Below are 20778 nucleotides of genomic sequence, written 5' to 3'. Positions count from 1 at the left end.
GCTCCATGATTTCTTCAGTTTATTCTCTTTTAATATTGATAAGCCAACATTATCGGGGGCATATCTCCAACTGTTGTATTTCCTGTGTGGTCCAAGGTGAAATGTCTCTGTTTTGTGTATGGACGGGATGCTGCTATGCTCAAGGAAAGATCGTATTATTGAATGTGCTGTAAGGATAACAATAGATTCAGTACTTACACTTCACATGCGGAGGCATGTATATAACATATGGTGAATAATTTTGGAATTTGTAGTACATGCACTACGTTAGATGCCAGAAGTGGCTTACGATACAGTAGACCGAAATATCCCTTGGGGCAAAGAGAGCGCCCTACAGCGACCTCTCAGTCAAGCGGTAGAGGATCGTTGGGTTCGTGTTCAGATATTTGTCGCCGTAACTAGGACAAATACTCAAACATTTGACCTATTGCACTCGTTACGTAAATGATCAACAGTAGATTAGTTTCTATCTACATGTTGCGTGATCGTATCGTAATGTGGTAGGAATGGAAAATTTCTGTTACTCTGTCATGTTCAATATCACTGTCACGCATTCACTATGTGTTGATTTCTGCCTATGCAATTCAGGAAGAGGGTTCCCTGGCGCGTAATTGCCAGTAAAGAGAAGCAAAGAATTATTTTCTTTCGATTAATGAGGGTGATAAAATTAACGGTAGTTCTCTTTGTGGAGAATGTGGTGGCCCTGAAAAGGGCCGTTTGGTATGGGTTTTGTAGCTTGTAATCTAACCGCCGAAACCGTACAGAGTACGGCCCTGGCGTTTCAGAGCGTAGACCACATCCATGGCGGTGACGGTCTTTCTCTTGGCGTGCTCGGTGTAGGTGACGGCATCACGGATGACGTTCTCCAAGAAGACCTTGAGTACACCACGGGTTTCTTCGTAGATGAGACCAGAGATACGCTTGACTCCACCACGACGGGCCAGACGACGGATAGCTGGCTTAGTGATACCTTGGATGTTATCACGCAGAACCTTACGATGACGCTTGGCGCCTCCTTTTCCCAGACCTTTGCCTCCTTTGCCACGACCAGACATGATTGCAAGTAATAATGAAGATGTGGCTATGCTAACGAGAAACACGGATATATAATGCACTTGCGGACGTAACAGGAAGCATAGTTTAATATTTAAATCTTAATCTAAGTAGTTGAAGATTCCCGCCTTGTACGACAAAAAGTCAACCTTGAATGTCATTGGTCCATTAATGCATACATTAGCATTATTATCCAATTGTAGTCAAGCAGTAGGCTATGTCAGGTTAAATATTTGGTACTTGACATTGCCTCGGGTGCCAAAGTCAAATGACCTTCTGTTATGTCGATTCTTCGACTTCTATAAACAACCGGCAAAGTCATCGTTATAACGAAATGAAAGGACGTGTCACAGCATAATTTTAATAGGCAAAGGGGGAGGGTAAACCGATAAGGCCAAAAAAAAAAAAGAAATGTTTCTGGTCAGGCCTTTCTTTAAAAATGGTGCGGCGACGCGGCTTTTTTTTTTTTTTTTTTTTTCCTCCTCAAGGGAGGGAGCAGGTCAGTTAAAGCGCCAAAGCTTAGCGGCTAATTTGCATAATCATTTGCATATCATTAATTTATATTTGCATATGGATGTAAGCTTGCACATGCATCCACACATACATGTACACTCACAACAAAATGCAATGGTAACACAAAAGTGTGCAGTTTGAACATCATGGAAACTCTTTATTACACTTAAATAAATCATCACAGTATTGTAATTACAATTGCAATTAAAACAGAAGATTAAGATTGAAACTTTGAGAGCAAGAAATGGTTCGTCTCATTGGAGTTTCATTAATACATATATTGCTAATAAATTGTCAAAACTTGCCAACAAAGAGGAAAATTCACAAGTTTAAGCTTTACACAATTCAAATGCAATTGCAATTTTATATCATTTTTGAACGATAAAAACACCGCGAATAATTTTTCATCACGGGGATACATTTCAACCAGCGCCCCCCCCCCCCCCCCCCGCATAACTTCTACTTCCACTGAACATCGTCGTTCGATTCTTGATTTAAAAATACCACCAAGATGATCACAAGACATGAACTAAGTACAACTAGAATCCCTCGAAAATCAGGTGTAAAATCTTTCAGAGAACCTGTCAGAGTGGAACCACACGCGACGCCAGGATCAATGTCAACACGTTATGAACCTGTCGACCAACATGGCCGCCGCCATATTGAAATTTATGCAATGTGAACTCGATCGCGATCGTGATCGTACTCAGACAAAACTCATCGTTGTACAATCATAATCAACCTCACCAGTCAACTCTTGTTTCTTTTGCGGTCCATTTCGTTGATCAAAGCATGGGAATGTGATCAAAGGCCCTGCTAGTGCTACACCGCCTACCTCTGTGAACACTTGTCCGCGATGTATACTGTCTTTGTTGGTCGTAATAGTCGTTCTGGAATGAAAATTTGTGAACAACCCAGCCGATTCTCTTATTGTTTTAACGTTCCTCTCAACACTTCCGGACAACTTATCTGATGCATACCATACTTCACACCTTCCACTCTTTCACCAGGTTAAAAGTTGCAGTGAGCGCTTATGTGTAGACAATGCAGGCATCAGCTGGTAGCTACGCAGAGCGTGTGAACTAAGGATGGCGGGAATATTTTAAAGCGTAGCGGGGAGAATCAAAGCGTAGCGGGGGGGGGGGGGGGGAGGCGAAAGCGTAGCGGGACCGCTATGGCCTGGGGATATTAAACACTGAGTTTTGTAGTTTTATCAATATAGTAACATTTAAACTGTTCATGCAGTCACTGATCATGTGCCCCAAAGAATTTTCTTTCTCTTCAGCCGTTTTGGTTTGGTGTTATAGTAATCAGTATGTAGTTTGCCACAGCCGCCGGCCTCAAACCAGGAAAAAAAAGGGTGACGCGCTGTTGTTCAAGTGACGCGCGCGCTGACCAGAACATTCTTTTTTTTTTTTTTGGCCTAAAGGTAGAAACGAGAGTTGCAATATCATTCGGGGAGGGGTACTTTTGATATTTTCATATGGAGGCGTGCCGTCAAAAGTGAGAACATCTACTCATGTTCATGGTATCAAAAAATACGACCCATTGTTTAATAGGGATTTGCTTGACATTTTTGGGGATTTTCATCTTTATTTTGTTGCGTGTCAAGGTTTTCCTGAAGCATGGGACATTTGCTTCGTTATCGACCAATGCTTAGGGTCTGTTTGTTTGTTTGTTTTTTTCCGGATAAAAAATCAACCCTTGTAAAGTGACCCATATGGGCGACACATACACGTCCGTACACCTTTTCTATAGGAGTACTCCCTGTGAATATCATCTCGCGTCGAATTAAGACTACGCATGGATCTGCCTGTTGCGGGTGTTTTAGGAATTTAGCCGAGGATAGTCTAGAGTTAGAATTATACCACAATTTAGAAAGCGGAGATTTGGTTGACCAGTGTCAATCCAGGGAACTATGAGGATAATGTTAAATAAAAAATACTAATATCACGTATTTTCGATATTCAGTCCAGGAATCTCCGAGATATATCGGACAAATGTCGGAGACCTCACAGACTCGACGCGACGATGAGATGAAGAGTAGTATCGTCTGGCATAGATATTTATGGAATAAATACACGAAGTTAAATCTCGATAAGAGGCGATAAATATCCCGTATCTAATTAAACAAATATGCGAAATCATGCCCTTTTTGTATTTAATGTTCTTTTATTGCAGTCATTTCAAATAATGAAGTTTTAACATCTTTAGAAAAGTAAATTTACAATTCTAGTAACGAAATCATGGCTTCATTTCAATGAAAAGTTGGCAGATCATTTATGTTGATCTCTCTCTCTCTCTCTCCTCTCTCTCTCTCTCTCTCTCTCTCTCTCTCTCTCTCTCTCTCTCTCTCTCCGTTAGTTCGTTTGCTGTTGTCGTTGTTATTGCTGTGGTTTTATTTTGGTTTCATTGATTTTATTTGCTTTTATTTATTGGTTAAATTTTTTAGTTTTATTGTGTCTTTTTGTTTTTGTTAATCCACATGAATTGTATGGTCGTTTCCCCCCGCCAACCACCACCACATGAGTATCTCATATAGGGACGTAGCCGCAGTGAGGATTTTACCAGTACTATTGTCGAAAACAAGTACCTTCAATGTGTCTTAAATAGATTAGGGGTCTTTCACTCATAAAAAGACAGATGACTGTCAAACAAAATATTTGGTGGCAAAGTTTAAACTTACTTAATACAAAAAAATAAAAAAAATCATGTAGGATTCTGCAAAGGCCTGTATTCTCTGTTAAACATTCATTACCTTTGACAATAAAATGTAATCTCTATAATGAGACAACTACAGCGCTAACAAAACACGGTCACTCTAGTTCACTTAGATACTATGCACGAAATAACAAGAAATCTTTTGTCTGGTAAACGCGCACCTCATTAGAAATCTTTCGCAGGAACCGTTTAGTTTCTGCAGCGCGGCGATCATGCATGGAGAAAGTCGCTAGAAATGCTGTGAGAAAAATGAAGCATATTATGGTCTAGATGTAGATGGTGTACTTGCTACGTACAACCCCTTCAACGGCATTACTGTTATCTATAATTCACTATACAGCAATCTATTTTACTGGCGTATTTCTATAATGCAGACTGACTATAATTGGAAAACAATTCAAAACCTGCATGTCGTCACAGCGAAATTGCAATTATAATCCTACAGCAAACATTTTTGCCTTATCCTTGCAAAATGCACAGTCCCGTAAGTTAAATAATTTATCTGGATTGCATTTAGCCTTTCCTGCACTAATATTTGTTCTTAATCATGATTTTGCTTAAAGTCTACTTGATCAACATGTACACGTGGAAACATGCAATGTAAAAGACCGACAAATGCGTATAATGCTATAGAAGTATTAACGGTAGTTCTCTTTTTTGAGGATGTGGTGGCCCTGAAAAGGGCCGTTTGGTATGTGTATGCTAGGCATACGATTTACTTGGAGCTGGTGTATTTGGTGACGGCTTTGGTGCCCTCACTGACGGCGTGCTTGGCAAGCTCACCGGGCAGCAAGAGACGGACAGCAGTCTGGATCTCTCTGCTGGTGATGGTGGAACGCTTGTTGTAGTGGGCCAGGCGGGAAGCTTCAGCGGCGATACGCTCGAAGATGTCGTTGACGAAGCTGTTCATGATTGACATGGCTTTGGAGGAGACGCCAGTGTCGGGGTGGACCTGTTTCAACACCTTGTAGATGTAGATACCATAGCTTTCCTTCCTTCGCCTCTTTCTCTTCTTGTCTCCGCTACGTGCGGCTTTGGCCTTGCCGGCCTTCTTGGCAGCTTTACCACTTGTCTTTGGAGCCATAGTGAACGACGTGAATGAGTAGTTCAGAATGCCCGCCAAATGTTGGTGACGCTTATTTATGCTTCAAGGTATGTAAATGAAGGATTCTTATATTTAAGCGGGTCTTATCGTGAACGGAATAGAAAACATCCGATTTACTTAAGTACATACAACTCTTTGTGTCTGTACATTCCTTCGTTAATATGTATGGCCTTGGTTTATTTGAGCTCATACCATTGGCCAGTACAGCAAAAATCAAGATTTCATTGGCTACGATAGTCAACCGTCAGGATCCTATGAGTTGCTATAAAGAGCGCCTGTTAGCGCACTTAACAATATCAGTTTGAATCTGTCACTGCAGTATAAACAAACAAAATGTCTGGACGTGGTAAAGGAGGTAAAGCAAAGGGTAAGGCCAAGAGCCGATCCAGCCGTGCTGGTCTGCAGTTCCCCGTTGGTCGTGTGCACCGTTTCTTGCGCAAGGGCAACTACGCCCAGCGTGTCGGTGCTGGTGCTCCAGTCTACTTGGCAGCAGTGCTCGAGTACTTGGCCGCTGAAATCCTGGAGTTGGCAGGCAACGCTGCCCGTGACAACAAGAAGACCAGAATCATCCCCCGTCACTTGCAGTTGGCTGTGCGTAATGACGAAGAATTGAACAAACTTCTCGGCGGTGTCACCATCGCCCAGGGTGGTGTATTGCCAAACATTCAGGCAGTACTCTTGCCCAAGAAGAGCCAAGCCAAATCCAAGTAAATCGTATGCCTAGCATACACATACCAAACGGCCCTTTTCAGGGCCACCACATCCTCAAAAAAGAGAACTACCGTTTAAGATTGTGACATGACATTATTTGGCCTGAATACTGAGTGTTCAATACCGATAAATGAAAATCATACACAGTTATGACAGATGGTATATCAATCATTTAACTTATACATTTCAGCATGTTATATTTTTTTGCCTCTTTCAATCATTTCTACTAACCACAGCATAGAAAGCTCTATCTAATTTTTTTGTTTAAAACCACTGTAAAAACCTAAAAAGGAATATCTAAAAACACGATTCCAACTAACTTGGGATAATTGGATGGCGAAGTAATGTTGGTTTAATCTGCAAATGTAAGCTCATCTGCTTATCTATGAAGTTATACACTTGATTTTGTGAGTAATTTGTAATATAGCAACATTCAGCTAAAGGGCACCTAACATTTTTGAGAAATTTGAAAAATATGAAGATCCAATTATCCCAAATGAGTTCCAATCGTGTTCTAATCTAAATTTGATTAGAACTCACCTCCTGTTTGAATTCAACTTTGCGACTCAACATTCCATTCTGAATTCAACAGTTCTGATTAGGGGTGGACCATTTGATATCCTGGGGGGGGTGGTGTTGGAAGATTTGCCGGAAAAAAAAGATGCCAGGTGGAGTTGCTCGAAAAAAAATCTGGCTTTAAGTGGCTGATGGAAAAACAATTATGGACCATTGCGACTCGGAAAAAAAAATCTTGGCAATTGTTCGATGCACACTGCAGCATCAATAAAAATCAAGCAGTAGCTCTGGAGTTTTATAAAAGCATAAACCATTTCAAGCTTGAGGAACAATAACTGAATATGAACAATTGTACAGTATACATGACCTTCTGATTATAGGAAGTATGCTGAAATTGAAATTGCTCACCAGTGTTTTCCAGAAATGTGTAAATCTGAATGTATGGATTTTGTCAAAATACCACAAGAAGAGAGACAGCCTGCCATGAACTGGGTCAAGTGGACTCAGTAAGTCAAGTGGACTGATCAACTTGCTAATATCACTCAAACCAGGACACTTGTCAGACAATGACATATTTTACAAGCACAAATGTACATGATTTTACAAATATATGTAGGATACCATCATCTCTTCTGATGACACCAGTGATGTTCTCAGAAAAGTTTTCACTGTAAGTTTGTTAATGTTAATGTAGAACTCAGTAATCAGGTTATTCGATTTGTATTTTCAGTGTGTTACCCATGGTATAAATAGCATCTATAAACTGATATTTTTGTAAAGTGAATCAAAAATGTACAAGTATTTACATATCTTTATTTAGTTTCTTGAATATAGTCTGTGTGCAATAGAACAGCATCTTGTTACTGGGTGTGAAAAACCGAGCAAACAGACATTGCACCGAAATTTGGTAAAAAAATAATATCTCGAAGAAGGAAAGTGAAAAAAAAAAGTTGCCAGTATATGCCCCGTAGAAAAAAAATAATTCATGGTGAAGCAGGTGGGAAAAAAAAATGGCTCTCCACCAATCTTCCAACCCCCCCCCCAAGATATCAAATGGTCCCCCCTTAGAACAACTGCAAGCCGACTCCGTGACTGGCTTTCTCCGTAGTTTATTACTCCACTGATGTGTCGCTAAAAAGGTGAACGGGATTATCTTGGTTGCGGGTATCAAGTCCCTATAATGAAAAATGGGATATGTTGATCTTTGAGTGAATCAACCCATCTCATATTTCAACTGTGTCAACCATTTTACCGTGAACCGTCGATGCGTTATGCCCGAGTTCTGAACTTTTTGCTCCAAACGTTCTAGATCATTCAGAGTGAATGGGCTAGAGGTCTAACGCTCAGAAACCATCAACGGCTCCCGGAAAATGGATGAAAAAAAACGTTGTTACAGTCAAAATAGTTTGCAGGAATGGGAAGTTAGTCGCAGATAGTACAGGTTGATTCATTAAAGAATTGACATATTTCATTATTCTGCGAGCTCTTAAAATTCAGCGATTGATTTCTACAAAGAAAGTGCAACTGCTTGCGTATTCGCCTCTAGATCTACGCGTACCGTAATGAAAGTACGGCTACCTTTGTTTTCCGTCGAACTGACTTGCAAGTCATGAAAAATGTATAGATCGGTACAAACACGATCACAAATCAAGGTCGTTTGCGAAACGAAACGAACGGTGCGAAAAGTCAACTCTACACGTCGATAGAGGTCGCTCTCAAATGAAGTATTCGGATTCTTCAAAATCCCAATCCTTTCAAGATTGAATTCTTCTTGCGCGAACCATGCAGTCATAAGAATCAACCTTCATGACATGTGTAACATGGCATTTCGAAAAACAAAATCGGATTTTGTTTATGTTAACCTGTAACAACAATGATGATGAATTGTGTTGGAGTAACATAAAATGTAGAGACACTGAAAGTCACGAGTTGTAAAATTGAAATCCGAATAGAATGTTGCGATATAAAATTACATAAAATTGAAAGTACTGTAAAATTTAAGTATAGATATTTGTCGCCGGGGTGCATCCTACCTGAAAACGCACTGTGATGAGATCCTCGTGGCTAGAATGATTTGCAGAAGGGGATACTTGTAATTGAGTCTGTCAACATTGGTATAGCGTAAACCAAGGTTCCTTTAATAGATAGACGGACCGTTCGTAAACACTTTAACGAGGGGTGGCCACGTTTTTCTGGAGGGTCTATGGTTAAAAGCAGTGCGGTGTGTGATAATGGTCACCCAAGAAAGCATGGGAGTGGTTGAATGACCGGGTATATGCTCCGGGCAAAAAAAACTGTACACTATGAGAAGCACGGGGCCCTTGATTCCACGATGTCAGTGTGTCGGACTTTATTAAAGCCCCCACTCAATTATCAGATTTATCTAATATAAATATTAGTTACTTGATGAAATTTTCAATGGAAAACAAAAGAATGACAAACTGTTAATGGGCTATTGACACATTCGCTAATGCGAGAACCTGGGATTGAGAAGGGCGCCTTTAAACACCTACGAAACCAGGAGAGAATACTGAGACTGTTGACGTCGCCTATCAACATGTTCACCTCACAACGTAGTACAACCATATTCTGAAATTGTTAATTTGATCGCAAACAATACTGTATATTTTATTGAACTATGATATCATGCGCAGTCTCTCCACTGTGGATCATGCAACATTTGACATCAAAGGTACCTGCACAGGGGGCAGATAAAAGTCCCCCTGGGGTGGGGTGGAGGGTTTGTTTGTGCAATGGTTTACCGTATTTGATTTAATTAATTTTGACTGTGATATTTCAAATAAAGCTTTCGACTTAAAACTACAATTCCTTATCTCCTCTTCAACCAGTGCCCATACCACTCTAATTGCTTGTTAATGACTGTGCGTATCAGCGGATTAGCCTATTAAGTCAACACCACAGCCTTCCCACACGTAGTGAAATAAGGATACGGCTGTGGTGTTGACTCGATCACTTAATCCGCTGATACCGACAGCGGATTAGCAAGTTGGCAATGTTTTCGGAGCAATTACAGTGGCGTATACACAAGTTGGAGAGGAGATAAGAGGGCCGTTCACATTAGCCAAAAAAGACTAGGCCCTTGTCCTAGCCAGGTTCGTGGCCGACCCAAAAAACAGGTGTGAACGGTTCTGGCCGGCCACTGTCCGGACAATTTCTGTCCTAGTCGAGAGGGGTGGTTTGTGGCCGACCCAGGTCTCTGGCCGAGCAGTAAACAGCGTATGTGAACGCGTTTTGTCCGACTCAGGTCCCAGTTGACGCCCTCTGTAGTTGACATGCAGTGTAGTCTTTGACCTATTCGACGATTCAGTATCATTTTAGACATGGCGAGTCGAGGAGTCAACTGGGCTACGGAAGAAATCAAGTGTCTTTTAGGCATTTGGAACGAAGATATGGTGAAAAATCTGATGGACGGCACGTCAAGGGATCGAATCGCCTACAATATCATCTCACAGCGTTTGTAATAAAGGGAAAGCGGCTGCACACATCGCCTACACTATTTTTTCGTTCTCTGTGTTTGTGTTTGATCATGGAGGTCTCTACTACCTCCATGGTTTGATTTTGTGTGTTTGGCTATTGGTGTAGATATAAGCCATGGCGAGACGTAGCCGTAATCTGGCTGTCGAATGACAGGGTGATCCTTTGACGCTACGTTTCGAAACCAGTGTGTGGTTTCTTCCTCAGTCGCTTTTCTTTGGAGATTGCTCTCCTTAGATTTATGTTTCACTGTTCGTGGTTCGTGGTTCGCGATAATTGTTGGTACACCCAAGCCCCAATATACTTAGGGAAACCGCTGGGAATATACCTACATCGCAAAGAGATTAGCTGGCAGCACTATCGCTATGTGCATGAAGTTTGGCAGATCATCTTTCAGTCTGTTTATCAAAACACCGTTGGGTGTCTCATAAAGTAGAGGCCGTTCATTTTGCATGACCGATAAATTACTGAAGTAAAGCATTGACTTTCTATGAAGTTACTAGTAAATTGCTTTTGCCTACATGTATGTGTATCACCACGTCTGCGGTAAATGTCATTGATTTCCTATTTTCCTTAAGTTTTCTTGACCGTTTTGTACGAATGACAATTAACTCGCACTTTCTCCAACTTGAACAGCCAAGAATCAACTCGCCCGAAACCAATTCGCCCGTTGTTTGAGATTTACACGTTCTACCGCGTACCTATGCACCCTCCGTTGTCGATTTAGTCTAGTAGAGGGTAGAATCGAGACTGATTTTATTGGAACAAAAATATTTCGCTTGATTGACTAACACAGCCAAATTTTAAGCATTTTCTTCAATTTTAGAAAATAAGTCATCGCCTTTCCTTGACATTTCCGTTTCGTTTGAAAATGCTCTGTCCCCATAGTCGGTGTGAACGCTAAGGTTTGGCCGTACTGACTGAGATATGGCTCCTTCTTTAGCTATATTTTCAGAGTTTCGAAAAGATGTCGCCAACTATTCCTTTCAGTGCACACTGCAGGTCTGTCTACGTTTGCAGGAAAAGCTATCGTTGCCTTCCCAACAAATTGAATTCGGGCCGGTTGTATCGGGCCAGTTGGAATGAGTTGGGTTTCTGAGTCATGAGTGGTTTGAAAAGGTACCAGTTTTGCACTGGGTAGATCAGAAGCGAAAGGAAGGTTATCAACAGCATCGATGAAATGCCTTTTTTCTCACCGTGTTTTCTCATTTCTCTGCATTTTTTCAGTGATGACAATTTGAAAATAGTAATTTCGTGTCCGCTGATCGTGACGATTTGATAGCTCTCAGAATTCGAAGTACGAAACGTCAGTGCCTCCGGGCCATGCCAGGCCGCGGGAGACAAGACAACACATTTTCAAACTTTGAGTCATGCCAAGTTTACTTTCTCGATTGGATACGTTGAGGTCAAAATACGAACTTTGCCATCGATTAACGATTAAAAACTATGGCATTTCAGCATTCTTTGAAATTTATGATATGACTGTCCTTTTCCGTTTTATATTTCTTGAGAAAACTCTACTATGTGCCCACTTTAGTCCGATACCCCCCTGAATAATGATATTATCCGTATGACGCATCCAAATAAATGTGACTGAACAGTGACGTATGTCTGCTTGTGTCATGTCAAGGCCGAGACTCGCACAGGGTGTACTACGAGACGACATCGACTTTGCCTCTAAGCCGAGGTTGTCAGAAATATATCCGAGAAAAAAAAGGTCTTCTTCGAAACCACGAAAGCCGTCGATGAAAACTGGAGAGGTTTATATGGCTGACAGTTGAAGAATGTTTGTACGTGACAAATTCCCGCCACGCCGCGGACCAGCAGCAACGACTATCCACACAATAATTTCAACTTGATAATCAGCTCATACATGGAACCGTCAGAAACCCAAACTTTTGTCTGTATTACTTGTAGTTCTCACAGAATTTCGCTACGACATGTCGGATAACAGAACCTCGAAGCCTGGAAGTTTTACAAGTAGTAACTTTTTAGAAACTACATCGGTGCACGGCCGATAAAATACGGGTTACTTACACAACTGTCTATTCTCACTGTCACTCTAAGAATACGCATCTACTTTAAAGCGGTCGGTCGGCAAATCGGTTTCTTCGAAACGAGATAAATTTATAAATTTAGAGACTTTGAATTTCACTCAAGGAAGCCGTCCGTTTGATGGAAAATTGTCGAAGTACATGCTTGAGGTAAGATGACATATCGCTCGATGGGTGTTAAACGTGAAAAGGTTCATGTTGTACATCATATAGAAAAACTACGCACATTGTAAACCTCGACGTAAACTGATCACTTTATGAAAATAAAAGTTAAAAATACGGATTTCACCTCAATGCCGGACGCAAATTACAGTTTTTGTGAGACAGTGGTAATGACGGCATTTATGATGACAACGCCTGTACAAGGAAACGAAGTCAAAGTCATGACAGTACCTACCGTTTTCTCTCCTGCACTTTTTCTTCAGGGAAAGTCTGTCGAATTTGGTTGCTTCAACATGTTCCCTAGGCAATGGAATTTACCACAGCAATTCAACAAAAACTGGCAAAAGCAATGTAACTTTACTTGTAAAAGTTAATCCTTTAATGTACCATCGTTCACGCTATATGAACGGCTTCTGCAATAGTGTTTTGTCTAGGGGACACCGCACACGCACCCCGCAGTGTTTTCGATAAACAAACTGCAAGATGATCTGGTGCACTAGCAATACTGTTGCTAATTAATTTGCGATATAGGGATATTCGCAGCGGTTTCCTTAATTATTGTCAGTGTTTTGTTCGTCTAGCAAGGAGGCTAGAATACTTATGTTTGGGTCAGTTTGTTGTGTTTCATTGTGTTCGGTCGTTCTCTAAGATTGTGTACTTGTGCATTTATGAGTGTGTCGCCAATTTTTGGATTTCTTTTGTAAGGGATGATCGGTTTCATCGTGAATAAATTATTTAGTGTTTGGTCTTTTTCTATTTCTTCCCAGTTCTTCAGGAGTGCTTGTTTGATGTCTTTTGTTTTGATGTGTGGACTATATTTGGTAGCAAATATCAATTTATTTGTGTTGTTGTTGTGCGTTTGTTTGTGATTTAAATGTGTTCTTCGTGTAGCGTAATTTGTTTCCGCATTGATGTTTGATATTTCTTGTTGTGGATATTCTCGCAGTAATAGCTTTTCATTAAATGTTTTGACTTTGTTGGTGAAGTCTTCTTCATTGTTACATGTCCTCATGTACCTCGCCTTTGATTAGGCCCTTGAAGGTTGATTTTGGATGACATGATTTTCTATGTAGGAACTGGAATGTATCTGATGAATGTATTTTGACCTGTATAAGGTCAACGGTCGGCTAGACGCTACCAAATGATCTAGGCTAGGACAGCGTTGAACGTAATGTGAACGCGGACAAAAGATTAGCTTATCTTCTCACATTCTGCCGGATTAGTTCTGGCCGGCCCTGGGCCAAGGACTTGTCGGTAATATATAAAGAAGTCAGACGGTGTCGAGTCGAAATCTGTATTTGAAATACCATAGGCAAAATTAATAAAATTACTTGTTGTAATAAAGAAAGCAGTCAGACGGTTTGGACTTAACTTTATTTGAAATATCACAGTCAAAATTAATAAAATCAAATGAGGTAAACCGTTGCACAAAAAAACTCCCTCCCCACCCCAGGGGACTGATTTCTTTCCCCTATGGTACCTGTCGAACAATCTTTATTGCCAAAGAATGCAGTGCATGGCCGTATTGTGAAATGTTGGTCGGTCATTAACGAGATAATGAAAGCAGACTTACATCTGGTCGCCCATTACAATATCACTTCACAAACGGGGCCTTTAACAAAACACACTGAATGCTTTATACACATAGGAGTCGATTGGTTTTGGTTCGGGCTTGTCAAAAAGACTTGTCTTCTGTTATCATTTTCTTGTTTCAAATTCCCATGTAAAACATACTCTCCTTGTTGACGTTCACGTTTCGCGCGTCAGCGTTGTGTTCCACGCGTTGATGGGAGATCCAATTTTATCAGACGACAGCAATCATCGAGAACGACTTTAATCATATCTTATCTCTTCATTCCTACGATACGCAATGCAACTTTCTTTGTACAGCAAGGTACATACCGAGCTACTAAGTTTTACGTTTCAGGAAAATAAATGGAGCACCAAAGGTGAAATACAGTTTTTCTTAAACGTTCTCGTATACAGTGCGTATGAAGACAACATTTCCCTATTATTCTACCGGTCTCGTGGTGGACGGGGTGTCTGAACTGACGCATTGGAAGCTATGGAGATATGTTATTGCATAGACCCTGGAGCGAGGGTCCAGAATCTATGGTTATGGTGAAGTCATCTTACATGCTACACTGACTTTATCGACTGAATATGAATTATTCGTACAGATGCGGCAGTTAGCAGGTATTTAGCAGGGAATAATGCACTGATTACTGGCTACATGATAGGTGGACATAGATAAATTAACATTGTGAAATAGTTTGAAACGTACTGTGTTTTGATGTACCTGTAGAAACAGCTGACCGATATATCTGATAGTGATCTACCGTGACTTTGAGCGCCTTCCTGTGCAGCTGTGGTAGAAAGGATACACGAAGAGTATGTAATTGTGACGGTTTACGATACCTGTATTCAGGTATTGTGCAGTTCAATTGCAGTCATTTGACACCTCAACCCACGCACTTCGAGATGTGTGAAATGGCCTTGCATTTCATGACGCAATCACGAGTATTGGCGCGAACCTGCCCATGTGTACCAAAAAAACCTCCCAAAAATGGAGTTTGCTTATTAAAAATCGAGTATAAACCAACTTGCTTTAATTTAGTCTTATCAAGGATAACTATTTAAACTATCCATGGTCTTCAAGGATGTGTCTTTTTTTACATAAATAGTCTTATTGATGGCGATCTTTTATTGTTCAGCTCTCACCAAGGCTTCGACAAGTGGAGATTGGGCGGTGCGGTCTTAAAAATTCTTCAAGACAAAGGTTGCCTGCTTTTTATGTAGCCATTTCAAATGTTTGGAAAAATATTAGCGTAATGAAGACCAATGAATCTATAAGATTTGGAATACAGGCTATATATGGACTGACTAAAATTACGATCTGAAATAATGTCGATTATTTACTTATTTTGAATTTCGTGAGCGACACCTCGAAAGGTCTGCCGACAAGCCTGACTGATTCCTCGAAAGGTCCACTGCAGACTTGCCTATTTGTATTCTGCTCTTTTTCGGACGGTGAGGACCAAGAAATAATCCCGTGCTCCATATGTAAAATGCCTGACATACGCGCAGAATAATTGAACTTAAAAAATTACCAAAAAAAACCTTTGTGCGAACCCCCTTTGACTTATCAGGTTTAACGGTAGTTCTCTTTTTGGAGAATGTGGTGGCCCTGAAAAGGGCCGTTTGGTATGGGTTTTGTAGCTTGTGATCTAACCGCCGAAACCGTACAGAGTACGGCCCTGGCGTTTCAGAGCGTAGACCACATCCATGGCGGTGACGGTCTTTCTCTTGGCGTGCTCGGTGTAGGTGACGGCATCACGGATGACGTTCTCCAAGAAGACCTTGAGTACACCACGGGTTTCTTCGTAGATGAGACCAGAGATACGCTTGACACCACCACGACGGGCCAGACGACGGATAGCTGGCTTGGTGATACCTTGGATGTTATCACGCAGAACCTTACGATGACGCTTGGCGCCTCCTTTTCCCAGACCTTTGCCTCCTTTGCCACGACCAGACATGATTGCTATTCAATGGAATATGTGATCCTGAAATGAAACACACGGCTATATAAGGCACTTGCGAACGCAACAGAAAACACGGTTTAAGATTTAAATCTTAATCGATGTTGCTTAAAGATTCCCGCCAAGTAACACAAAAAAGACCTGTTACAATCTGATTGGTCCGTTAATGCATAACATTAACATTGCCGTCCAATTGCAGTAAAGCTCTGGCTACGCGATATCACAACATGACGACATTGCCCAGGGTACCAATGTCAAGTGATCTAGGCCAAGTCTACTACTGATATAAACCAATCACAAAGTCATAAAGGTCAAACAAAAAATATATGTGATTCTTATAACTTGACCTACAGGCCGACCCTAGACATGATTTTCACATTTTCAAAACAATGTTAGCATATCCTTTAATTTTGATGGTATTTAATGGTTCTCAGCCAACAAAGAGAAAAATAAACAATAAATTGTTCTGACCATGGAAGTAGAAGCATAGACTTTAAAACGGAGTAAAAGGTAGACTCTGCTACCTCCATGTTCTGACCTACGTACCCTAATTTCCGGCGGGAATGTTACCGGCAACATATTTTTATAATTTTCATATCTTTATTTGGCCTAATTATTCTACAACTCGCGACGTTAATATGGTATGGTAGTACGACATCTTTTGAAAATCAGTTTAGGTCGATCTTTGAATATAATATCATAAAATAATATCAACATATCGGAGTTACACTACGCATGGCGGAAGAAGTTCATACTCCATGGTGCGACATTGCAAGAACAATCAATACAGGAAATATATCGTCTAGTATCAAAATTAGAAAATATCGATACTAATAACATCGCCCAGAGCCGTCATAATTCATGGCGGGGGGTCGGAGGAATATGAGGGGGCTAACTCAAAAAATTAAAAGCTACAAGGGGGTTGCTCAAAATGTGGAGAGGAAGAATGGCCTACTCAGTTTATTTGGAAATGTACTGAAGCGTTTAGTTGCAGTTATGAAATGATAAAAAGTAATAGGAAAGAATGAAAACACTATAGATTAAAAAGTAGTACAACTGTATAAAGACATGGTGTAACCTGATGTATGTATTTATCTATGTACATATGTATGTACGTCGGTCCACATCAAAAGCCCCAAAACCGCAGCACCTTCCATCTTTCGATTTGGTGTACAGGCGCACCAAGGGGTGGAGATGCGAACATGTTCAAAAGGCAAATCCTGCAAATTGCTAAAGTTATGTAACAACTGGCCTGATTTGGTTGAAACTCGGCATGCAGGTTACCTAAGTTACAATTGATCTAAGTGTGGTGGAATGTTCTTATGTGTATTTCAGTGGTAATTTTTCCTGTATTTCGTCTAAAACTCTTCTTCCGTAAAACAACTTGGTCTATTGTTTTGAAACTTGGTATGCAGAGTCCAAGGGTTAACCCCTGTGAGGTTTGTCCAAATTGTGGTGAACTTTGCATCTTTGTATTTTTGGGTCATTTGCTTTGAAATTTGATACGAAGGTTAATAGCAATGATCAATATCAGATTTGTGAAAATTGTGATAAAACCTGCAATATTGTATTTCAGGGATAATTTTTGCCATTTCTTGTCCAAAAAATACTAAATATCTCATTGTTGAATTCCCTGGTCCAATTGTACAACTTGAAATCCGCTGCCATTTTCATTTTGAATTTAGTGTATAGATGCATGCTCAACAATAAATGGGAATTTGTTAAATGGAGTTATCATTTACAAGAAGTATGCGTATAAGTATAAACTTTGTGAAAATCTCATTCACTGAGTCAGTATTTTACATGTTTGGTATGATTTGTATAGAAACACAACCAAAGACCTCCAACTTAAGTTGAATATGGCTACGAACTGCTGATAACAGGTAGTGTCGAACGTTTTATTTTTCTGTACGTGCATCCCTAATAAATGTACGATTCTATGATAATTTGAGGGGGGCTTTAAGACGTTTGATCATATAGACGGGGAATTGAAAATATTTTGAGGGTACTTAGGGGGATCTGAATAAATAAGATTTCAATCGCGATTCCCCAGCACCCCCTCACCATTATTTGTGAATGCAGCCTAGTTATTTTGTTTTGTGAAAACTAGGTTTGAACTATGGCGGCTATTGTCATTTTGAAATTGCTATTGTTAATTTGATTCTTTCGTCAAATTGGCATAATGACGTAAACCTTTTAATAATCCTGTTACAGACTAGAACAAACTCCATCCCTGGGATCGATTCCTCTACCTTTAATACGCTTGTGATACATACTGAACTTTTTGCCCCTAAACTTTCTAGCGCATTCAGCGTGAATACGCCAGAGGGTAAACGTTCGGAAACCTCGACGGCCCACGGAAATATGGTTAAAAATAGATGTTTTGACAATCAAGGTAGTATGCCGAAATGGGAGTCAGTCACAGATAGTCATTATTAAAGCAGGAATGGGTTGATGTAATCAAGGAATGGCATAACATTATAGAAATAACGGGCGATGCGCTGACCATTAACGTTTATTTATGGGCAAGGGCGAGAGGAAAGCCAAAATTAACCGGCGAGGCTTGCCGAGCCCGTTAATTTGGCTTTCCTCTCGCTCGCGCCCATAAATAAACGTCAATGGTCAGTGCGGAGTCTGTTATTTAAATTATATTATCAACGAACCCCGAAAAACCGCCAAACTTTACGAAAATTTCCAGTGCAAACGACAACGGGGCCCCAGAACTTGTCTGTGAGTAGTGCGCGTGCTGCAAAAATTTTGCAAATCCGGAGATTTTTTTGAAAAAAAGCGTCTTAAACTTGGCCTACAAGTGCTCCATTTTATTTGTAGTTGATTATGATCTTTGTACTAATCACAATTTTCGTTTTAGCTGTAAAGTTACGATGTTTACGATATTATTCATATTCACGGGCATGAAACCAAACCATTACTGTGTATTTGTGGGTAGTCACGTGGTTCAGCTAGACCAATTAAAACGCAATGGATAGGGCATGGTAATATAATTCATTATAAAAAATGAGCGACACCGATTGGTGTCGTAATAAACTACCATGAAAATGGAACCGCTTGCGTATTCACAGATGAGTCTATGCGCACTCTCTGTGTGTTCTGAATTACGGCTACCTATGTTTTCGTCTAACTGATTTGCAGTTCCGTCAACTTGCAGAAACAGAATTATTCAAATCGTGAAAAATACATGGATCGGTACAAACACGGTCACAAATCCAAGGTCGTTTTCACAAGAGCTTTGACGCGCAAGATCTGCGTCGGCTGCTGGCGAACGTTACGGAAAATCAACCCTAAGTCGATAGAGGTCGCTCTAACATGAAGTATTCAAAATGCCAATTCTCCACGATTGACTTCTTACGCGAATGCAATCACCAGATTCATCACATTCAGTGTAACATGGAATTTCTGAAAATAAAATGGGAATTTGTTATGTTAAATTGTAAAATGAAATTTAGAAGAATAAAAAGGACAGAAACATGTTGAACTGTGATAGATAATTTTGGTGTAAAATAAAATGATGTAGAAAGGGACACGGAAAGTCGAGTTGAGTTGTAAAATTTAATTCAGAATAGAATGCGGAGTTGTAAAATTGAATTCAGTAATCAATATTGAGTAAAAATGTACAAGATTGAAACTGCTTTAAAATTCGAGTATAGACATTTGTCGCTTGGGTGCATCCCACGTGAAAACGCAATAGACTTAAACTCTGATGAAATCCCTCGCTAGAATCATTTGCAGCTATTTGCAGCAAAGATCACTTAAACTTTAAGAATAAATTGAAGGAATACTTGTCAATTAAATCTGTCGGTTTTGTAATAACATGGGTATATCCTAAACCACGGTCCCTCTAATAGATAGACGGACCGTGCGTTTACAAACACTAAGGGATAATCAGAATAGAAGTACATTAGTGCGGTATACGATATTGGTCAACCCAAGAAAGCATGATAGTGATTGAACGACCAGGTATAAGCTATAGGCAAAATCTGTAATAGGAAAGCCCTTTTGCCTCCACGATGTCAGTGTGTCGAACCCTTGTATACACCAGGCCTATGAATCCCGGAGAGAACACTGGATTCTGTCGCCTATCAATATGCTCACACTGCAACGCGGTACAACCGACTTCAGAAAATATTCATTTGATCCAAAATGACATTGTCACATTTTTTCTGAACTATGATCATGCAACATTTGACATCAAAGATACCTGTCGGTCAATCCGTATTGTCAAAGAGACCATTGCTTGGCCGTGTTGTGAAATGTTGATCGGTAAAAAGAGTAATCGAATAAAAACCAACTTACACATCGTCGACCATTCAAATATCACTTCACAAACCGTCTGAACTGACGCATGGGTGACTAATAATATTTCAATATAACCCTTTGAGTGCTGTAATTTTCCCACCAAAATTTTAGTGCAACATTTTAGCAATTTTTATGAAGTTTTCTATGATTTTTTTTTAATTATTTTGGACCAAACGGACATCAAATTTCATTGGCTACAGGTTTTCATCAAAATTTTGGCAAATATCTGAAAAACAAAATAATTGGAGTGCATTTTATAAATGTGACAAAAGTAGACTTTGGCGCTCAAAGGGTTAATGACACAGGCGGAGATACCGTCCGGGCTACTCGCTTTGTTCAGGTCAAGGGACGCGATGACTTTCTCTTTACCGTGAGGACTGATATTAAAGGTATACTGTCACCTGTTCCAATTTTGCCACTGTTACCATGGAAAGAGAAAATCTAACCAATCACAGATTTTAAGCGGGTGGCCGCTTTTTAAAAACAGCGCCCTCACACGGGCATTTTGAATACCAAGGAACGCCCCTTTGACCATATATGGGCATATTCAGATTACAGGTGACTGTATACCTTTAAAGTGCGATAGTTGTCT

General features: G+C 40.3%; 4 protein-coding genes and 1 long non-coding RNA gene across 5 annotated transcripts in view; 2 read left to right on the top strand and 3 right to left on the bottom strand.

Annotated features, from left to right (window-relative positions):
* Nucleotides 1-10136, top strand: part of LOC139127931 (uncharacterized) — a 103485-nt gene extending 93349 nt beyond the window's left edge. The window contains exon 2 of the long non-coding RNA XR_011551159.1: nt 9685-10136. This is a non-coding gene — a long non-coding RNA (uncharacterized lncRNA). The remainder of the gene's footprint in view (nt 1-9684) is intronic.
* Nucleotides 694-1056, bottom strand: LOC139127950 (histone H4). The gene has a single exon (XM_070693803.1). The coding sequence runs from the start codon at nt 1053-1055 to the stop codon at nt 744-746; it is 312 nt and encodes a 103-aa protein (XP_070549904.1). The 5' UTR covers nt 1056; the 3' UTR covers nt 694-743.
* Nucleotides 4628-5441, bottom strand: LOC139127920 (histone H2B, gonadal-like). The gene has a single exon (XM_070693775.1). The coding sequence runs from the start codon at nt 5369-5371 to the stop codon at nt 5003-5005; it is 369 nt and encodes a 122-aa protein (XP_070549876.1). The 5' UTR covers nt 5372-5441; the 3' UTR covers nt 4628-5002.
* Nucleotides 5706-6152, top strand: LOC139127940 (late histone H2A.3, gonadal-like). The gene has a single exon (XM_070693791.1). It carries the CDS (start codon nt 5726-5728, stop codon nt 6101-6103), a length of 378 nt encoding a protein of 125 aa, XP_070549892.1. The 5' UTR covers nt 5706-5725; the 3' UTR covers nt 6104-6152.
* A 5346-nt stretch (nt 10137-15482) lies between the features above and the next one.
* Nucleotides 15483-15872, bottom strand: LOC139127939 (histone H4). The gene has a single exon (XM_070693790.1). The coding sequence runs from the start codon at nt 15867-15869 to the stop codon at nt 15558-15560; it is 312 nt and encodes a 103-aa protein (XP_070549891.1). The 5' UTR covers nt 15870-15872; the 3' UTR covers nt 15483-15557.
* Between the last annotated feature and the right edge of the window lie 4906 nt (nt 15873-20778).

Source organism: Ptychodera flava, unplaced genomic scaffold (assembly GCF_041260155.1).
Source record: "Ptychodera flava strain L36383 unplaced genomic scaffold, AS_Pfla_20210202 Scaffold_39__1_contigs__length_1403739_pilon, whole genome shotgun sequence".
Lineage (NCBI taxonomy): Eukaryota > Metazoa > Hemichordata > Enteropneusta > Ptychoderidae > Ptychodera > Ptychodera flava.
Note: the sequence above shows the minus strand (reverse complement) of the source record. Positions and strands in the feature narration are given on the sequence as shown.